The sequence below is a fragment of the Coniophora puteana genome (assembly GCF_000271625.1).
Source record: "Coniophora puteana RWD-64-598 SS2 unplaced genomic scaffold CONPUscaffold_11, whole genome shotgun sequence".
NCBI lineage: Eukaryota > Fungi > Basidiomycota > Agaricomycetes > Boletales > Coniophoraceae > Coniophora > Coniophora puteana.
Genome location: NW_006913063.1, coordinates 1,278,700 through 1,284,800, shown reverse-complemented (window position 1 = coordinate 1,284,800; position 6,101 = coordinate 1,278,700). Strand labels below are relative to the sequence as shown.

At 53.4% G+C, this 6,101-nt stretch overlaps 2 protein-coding genes across 2 annotated transcripts; one reads left to right on the top strand and one right to left on the bottom strand.

Moving 5' to 3' along the window:
* Positions 1-1,271: 1,271 nt before the first annotated feature.
* On the top strand, positions 1,272-3,357 carry CONPUDRAFT_109161 (cytochrome P450). Its single transcript, XM_007773997.1, has 10 exons — positions 1,272-1,345; positions 1,400-1,496; positions 1,550-1,683; positions 1,743-2,124; positions 2,191-2,313; positions 2,367-2,469; positions 2,529-2,615; positions 2,671-2,705; positions 2,760-2,938; positions 3,009-3,357. The coding sequence occupies exons 1-10, from the start codon at positions 1,281-1,283 to the stop codon at positions 3,265-3,267; spliced, it is 1,464 nt and encodes a 487-aa protein (XP_007772187.1). The 5' UTR covers positions 1,272-1,280; the 3' UTR covers positions 3,268-3,357.
* Positions 3,358-3,451: 94 nt separating this feature from the next.
* CONPUDRAFT_128865 (uncharacterized protein) lies at positions 3,452-5,808 on the bottom strand. Its single transcript, XM_007773996.1, has 6 exons — positions 5,645-5,808; positions 5,310-5,556; positions 5,087-5,248; positions 4,804-5,033; positions 4,402-4,747; positions 3,452-4,347 (listed from the first exon to the last, which is right to left on the bottom strand). The coding sequence occupies exons 2-6, from the start codon at positions 5,492-5,494 to the stop codon at positions 3,762-3,764; spliced, it is 1,509 nt and encodes a 502-aa protein (XP_007772186.1). The 5' UTR covers positions 5,495-5,556; positions 5,645-5,808; the 3' UTR covers positions 3,452-3,761.
* Positions 5,809-6,101: the final 293 nt, after the last annotated feature.

Genomic DNA, 6,101 nt, shown 5'->3' with positions numbered 1-6,101 from the left:
TTGATTTTGGATGAGAAGGTACTTGATGGACTTAACAGGGAGGAACTCGACAGCCAATGGGATCTCCATCGACGAGACAATAACACACTTCCGGCCAAGAATTCCTTCAAGCTCAAGAAAAATATACTTATCGCATTGAAGGCTCAAACAAAGATCACTTGCGAAGCTCTGGCTAAGCAGGCACATGTCTCAGAACTTCGTACGCCAGCCTCAGGTGGCTCACACTCAGGAGGTGATTGAGTTCAATACCTTTATTGCGCTTACTTTCCCTAGTTTATGTACTATATCTTTAATAATGACTTCTTCTATGCTTTTAGAAATAAATAGAAAGCTATCTTACTGATGTAGCACGGCCAGGGAGTGAAAATGAGTAGTTCAAGGACTTCACTATGACGAGACGCGACTCGCACACACCGGAGTTTGAAATTTTGGGGATGGGAAAGCTTACATAACTGTAACGCGTCTCGGGTGGGCGTTGCCCACCCTCACTGGAGAGTGTGAGGCCAACAAGGTTGCTGAGATTGAAAATGTTCGGGTGGATCCGTAAGGGTCATGTACCTCAGATTCCGCTAAGTCCCTCCGCACTAGCAATTGCCTCACTAAACTCGGAATGACGGCTGTGTAGGAGCCTGGGCATTAGCCCGTGTCATGCGAAGGACCGCTAATCTCCGAGCCTGGATGTCCGCTCCACCAGTTCGACTTGTATCTCCGACGCGTCTCGCTGCGGTCTTCTTCTACCAGTCTAGCTACTTACTTCAACCCCAAGGTCGCCCAAAAATCATCCAAAGCAAATGAGGCTGCATGACCGATGTCCATCTATCCCACTCCCTGCGGTCAACGACTCGATGCGCCGTTCCGTCCAGGGCTGCACTGTCGATCGGAGACCGTCGGGACTTGCCGCAGTAAGGGAAGCAAACTATTAAACTCCCACCACCACTCCAGATGCACCGACCGCACAGAGTAATAGTCGATCACACCTTTCCCCGGAGTGGTCAGCATTTTTCACGTTCCGGAGACCGTTCAGGCGCCCGAATCCCGCAGGCAACTTCTATTTAATCTTCTGGACTTTTGGAAGCTATGTCGTTAAAACGTCTCGAACACATCTCCTCTAGTAACCCTCAACCTCGACGACCATGTCCCGCGCACTCGAATCGCTGTTTCCAGCCCAGCTTCCGACCAAACTCCAGGATGTTGATCCCAACATTCTAGGACTCGCTGTCATCTCGTTATCGGCATGTGCGTTGGCATGGAAGAGCTACTCGTCTCGCAGGTCACGACCTATGCCCCCGAGCCCGCCGACAAACCATTGGTTCTACGGGCACAAAATCCCGCAGAACTCGGAATTGTGAGTTGTAATCATGCTTCAGGACACGTTCAACTTAACCATCTCGTGCTTTAGGCCTTTCCTTCAAATGGAAGAGTGGATTAAGGAGTTCGGTCCTGTCATTACACTCAGAGATGGAACAGAGAAGTACGTTGTCATAGGTGGACAGCAGGTACGAAGTATGAATCGCGTGGAGCAAGAGTATTTGCTCAACCATTATTTTAGGCGATCTTCGACATTATGGAAAGACAGGGCGGTCTGCTAGCTGACAGACCCCACCGCATTTCCATCACCGAGTTGCTCACTAGGGGCGTTAACATCGGATTTGCCAATGGCGCTCGGCTTCGTCTCATGCGACGGTTAGTATCTTCCCAGTCCAGGTTCCATGTCAACCCCCCGCTCATTCGCAGTTCGCCAGCGCATTGCATACCCACCTCCAGCCAAAAGCTATCGGCACCTACGCTCCTCTACAGATGGAACATGTTCGCGGGACAATTATTGGCTTGCTCGACGAGCCGATGAAATACCAGGGTCACGCGCGTTCGTACGCTTCGTCTGTCGTGCTCAAGGTCGCGTATGGCAAGAGCAAACCCGCCAACACGTCAGACCCCGAGGTGCAGGATATCGAGCGCAGCATGGCCATGATGCGTGATGCGATCCGCCCTGGCGCATACCTCGTCGACTATGCGCCGTTTAGGTGGCTTAAGTATATGCCTTGGTACGGACAAGAGCTTAGGAAGACACACGAAACCGATACGAAATTGTTCGTGGGGCATTTGGAGAATGTACAGAACAAGCTGGTACGTGTGGTTGTGCGCCATATTACGTTGCCAGAACGTTCGCTCATACTCAATCCTGTTTTATAGATTGATGGTGACGCGGGCCCCTCGTTCAGCAGACACCTGTTCGAGAACGAGAGCAGCTACGGGATGTCGCGCAAGGAGATGGCCTTCCTCGCTGGCTCATTCTACGCCGCTGGCTCTGAAACCGTAGGCATCACCCTTCGTCTACAAACCGATGCACTAACTGACCTGTGTTCCAGAGCGCGATCGGAGCGTGTCAGATCATGATGACCGCTGCACTCCATCCCGAAATCCAGACTCGCGTGCAGGCCGAGATTGACGCAGTTGTCGGGCGTGACAGAGGTTCGTGCACGATATAGTTATGTGCTGTAGCAATGCGGCCGACGTGACATCTCTTACAGCGCCGACATTCGACGACGAGAACTCGCTCCCGCTCGTCAGGGCGTTTGTGCAAGAAATGCACCGGTGGCGACCGATTGCTCCTACAGGTGCGTTACTATATCGTGTAATGCAGCATTGAGTCACATTGAACCATATCCTTAGGTCTCTCGCACTATACAACCGACGATGTCATCTGGGTAAGCCTTTTCTTCCACCTTGCTCAATGTTTTTACTGACCGTGTTCACGATAGAATGGCTACTGTATTCCCAAGGGAACGACTGTCTGGGGGAACCACTGGGCGATATCCCGAGACCCTGAGTTCTGGGCCGACGCCGACAAGTTCGACATCAACCGGTGGCTCACCGAAGACGGCGCCTTCCGCACGGACCTCAACGACATGCGGCACATCGCCTTCGGCTTCGGACGGCGGTTCGTCCCCCACATTCCTCTCACTGACTACCTTCGCTGAACCTGCCATCCTTTTCGTATCGTACAACAGCATCTGCCCAGGCCAACACCTCGCCCAACGCTCGCTTATCATCAACGCCATCGTTATCCTCTGGGCTTTCCGCATCTCGTTCGACCCGACCAAGTACTCCAAGGACGCGCTCCGGAACCCGGTGGAGAGCCCCGAAATCGATTCATTCGCGTATATGCGCGGCGTCCCGACCGACAAGCCCGCGTTCAGCTACGTATTCGAGCCGCGCATCGAGCCAGGCCGTCTGCGGGAAATGATGAAGGACTACCCGTATGCGTGAGCTGTGGTGGTCTTGCTTATTTACTGGGCGGCAGTTGTAGCGATGCGGAATATGTTCTACTGTGTTTAGATGCTTGGTTATCACATTTCCGACTTGAATATTGCTTGGACGTGTGTTTGAAGTCGTGGAGCTTGACGTCCATGGTTTGTTTAAATTTCCTATCCTGTCCCCCTTCCTTGATGTATTGTTTGAATATAAGATTCTATATACCGCGATCAGAATGTACTTGACTGTAAAGAAGGTTGTGTACAGTACTAGGGCAAACAGATGTGTCACGGCGCAAAGAACGACAGTACTTTTGAGCCAGACGTTGAAGGGAACGAGCACAGAATAAATGGCAAGCGAAGCAAAATATAAGACTGAGATGCGTTGAGAGAGGTAAAGTAGGGCTTACTACACATCCATAAGCAAAAATCGAGCATATATTTACTGTAAAGATACGGAAAGATCTCAGAACTACAGTCAGACAAATCGTGAACGGACGAAAACTCCATCTAGGCTTTGTCCGCCTCCAAGCACTCCTTCTCCGCCTCCTGCTCCGCGCCCAGCCTCTCCGACTCAATCGCGGCCCTCTCAAACTCCTGCCAGTCCCACATCCCCGCATTCGGCTCGCCCTCCCTCGACCAACCTAGCAAATCACCCGTGAGAATAGCGACACGGACGAACATCGACCCGTCCAGCTTCTCCACCTGGTCGAGGCCCGCGCCAGCGAAGTAGCCCGCGGGGCGGTGACCGTAAAGCTCCGCAAAATGCGCGAGCGCGCGCTGCAGTTTGCACAGGTGCTCGTTGGGGTGCACGAGTGTGCTCTGCAGGATCGGCATCCACGCGTTGGGCACGACGGCGTAGGGCGACGACAGGGAGGGGATGGCGTCGGCGGCCGGGGTGGGGTGCGGGCCCGGGAGCTTGGGGTAGGTGGGCGTGAGGGCGTTGAAGCGCTCGATGGGGAACGAGGGGCGCCCGCGCACGAGCCACCAGGTGATGGAGGTGAGGAAGTGGGCACGGAGGAGCAGTGACTGGGATCTGTGGCTGACTTTGGCGCAGACGGAGGGGAGGAAGAGCGCGGAGGTGACTGCGTGCATCCTGTGGAAAGGCACTGTCAGAAACGTCTTACGCTGAGAAATTGGTTAGACGAACGTGAAGAAATCAGCTGCGTACGGCTCCTTCTCACTCCAGCTGCCGATACCGTAGATCATGGTCACGGTCCAGATGAGCTGCTCGAGATAAAATTCGTAGTCTTGCTCATTCTGAATGTCGACGACCCATTGAGCGCCATACTCGACGATGATGTCACCACGCGACTCGAGCATCTCCGCATACTCGTGTTTGTCGAGAATCCTGTCCTCGAACCGCGGGTCCTTGAGCATCTTCGCCAGGATGGAGAAAGGGTGGACCTTCGGACGATCCAGGGGTTGGGACCTGAAGAGTAGTTGCGAGACGAGAGTTGTAGCTCCTGCTGGGTGTATGGACGTCTGAGCGAAACCTAGGGTGATATCCGCTTCAGTGACATATACATTCAGATAAACCGGAGTCACCCACCTTCAGCTAGCATACCAGGCAATCCGAACTCAACGCCATAGCCGGTATGAATCAAAGGGTGCATGATGATCTCAACGAATCGGTTCAGCATCTCGGGTTGCTTCTCGCCCTTGGCCTCACGGGCGGGATCGATGTTGTACTTCTCGGAGAAGATGTATTCTTCAAGCAGCTCGGAAGCAGATTTGCGTAGGACCAGGTCGTGGAAGTAGTTGAGGTATCCGGTATAGTAGCTGAGTCGAAGTAAGGTCGGCTGTGCTTAGCATGATAGCCGGACATAACGTACTTTTCATCACCGAGATGCTCGACGAAGTTGGTGTCTGTGATCTCCTGTGGAGGCTTGAACTGGTCCTTCATGTGGTCCACGTGGGTGTCATTGTATGCAGACTCGATCAAGGGTCCGCTGGCGCCTAGAGCCCAGATGCAGATGAGGTGGTGGGCTGCATGACTGATGCGATGGTAAGGACGATGTACAGAGCCTCAGCCAAGGCAGAAGCAGGTCGACGTACTTGTGAAAGCTTCGCTCGTTGAAGAAGACATGGTGCTTTTCATGGTTGTGCTTCAGCGTCTTGACTAGAGCAGCCGTGCACTCGGGACCCGAGTTGGGGATCCGACGAGGCGCGAGAACAGATGGAGGAGGGGCGGGGGCGGGAAAGAGAGCGCCGACATCCTGAGTAGACAGCGTAGGAGACATGGCAAAGTAGAGGGGTCGAGAGGAAGCCCAGAGACGACCGTTTGGAAGGTATTTATGAAGCCCTGAGAAGAGATGTCAGTGCTGGCGCTAACGTAGCATCGGGCAAGCAACTTGAAAGTTATAGCCTCTGAATCGACGGATCGTGCCTACTTTCTCCTAGTCCCTGGTACTAGTGCGGTGGCTATGGAGGTAGCTGACGCGTCGCAAGGGTGAAACACATTCATACACTGATAGCATGAGAACGATGAAGGATGTGTTGCGGATACGCGGAGGTCCGAGTCGATGTTGACGACGCGCAGTGCAAAAGGAGCGCGGAAGACATCGCCACCCGAGCATTTCGGAAGCTCTCGCGGCCAATCCATAAGACCATTCGGTTAACACCTTCCGTTTAGACATCTCGAGCATCGAGACTATCTGCATCAGGCTGCTACGCTGTGTTTATAGCCACGAATACGATTGCAATACCGTAGACTAAGTTAACAGGAGATCCAGCCGCACACTGTCAGTGTCAATGCTCCGCCGAGCCTTCAAAGTATGATTTGCGCATCAGCCCCTATCCACGCTAACCTCCGAGTTCGGATGTTTGCTCCGCAAGTCCGACTTGCAT

Excerpts from the sequence above, each read along its gene's own strand:
- CONPUDRAFT_109161 (XM_007773997.1), top strand. The coding sequence starts at position 1,281 with ATGCCCCCGAGCCCGCCGACAAACCATTGGTTCTACGGGCACAAAATC. Across the intron at positions 1,684-1,742 it reads CGGCTTCGTCTCATGCGACG|CGCATTGCATACCCACCTCC; the intron begins GTTAGTATCTTC and ends GCAGTTCGCCAG. Across the intron at positions 2,706-2,759 it reads CAACCGACGATGTCATCTGG|AATGGCTACTGTATTCCCAA; the intron begins GTAAGCCTTTTC and ends TGTTCACGATAG.
- CONPUDRAFT_128865 (XM_007773996.1), bottom strand. The coding sequence starts at position 5,494 with ATGTCTCCTACGCTGTCTACTCAGGATGTCGGCGCTCTCTTTCCCGCC. Across the intron at positions 5,034-5,086 it reads GAGCATCTCGGTGATGAAAA|CTACTATACCGGATACCTCA; the intron begins GTACGTTATGTC and ends ACTTCGACTCAG. Across the intron at positions 4,348-4,401 it reads TACGCAGCTGATTTCTTCAC|GATGCACGCAGTCACCTCCG; the intron begins GTTCGTCTAACC and ends GCCTTTCCACAG.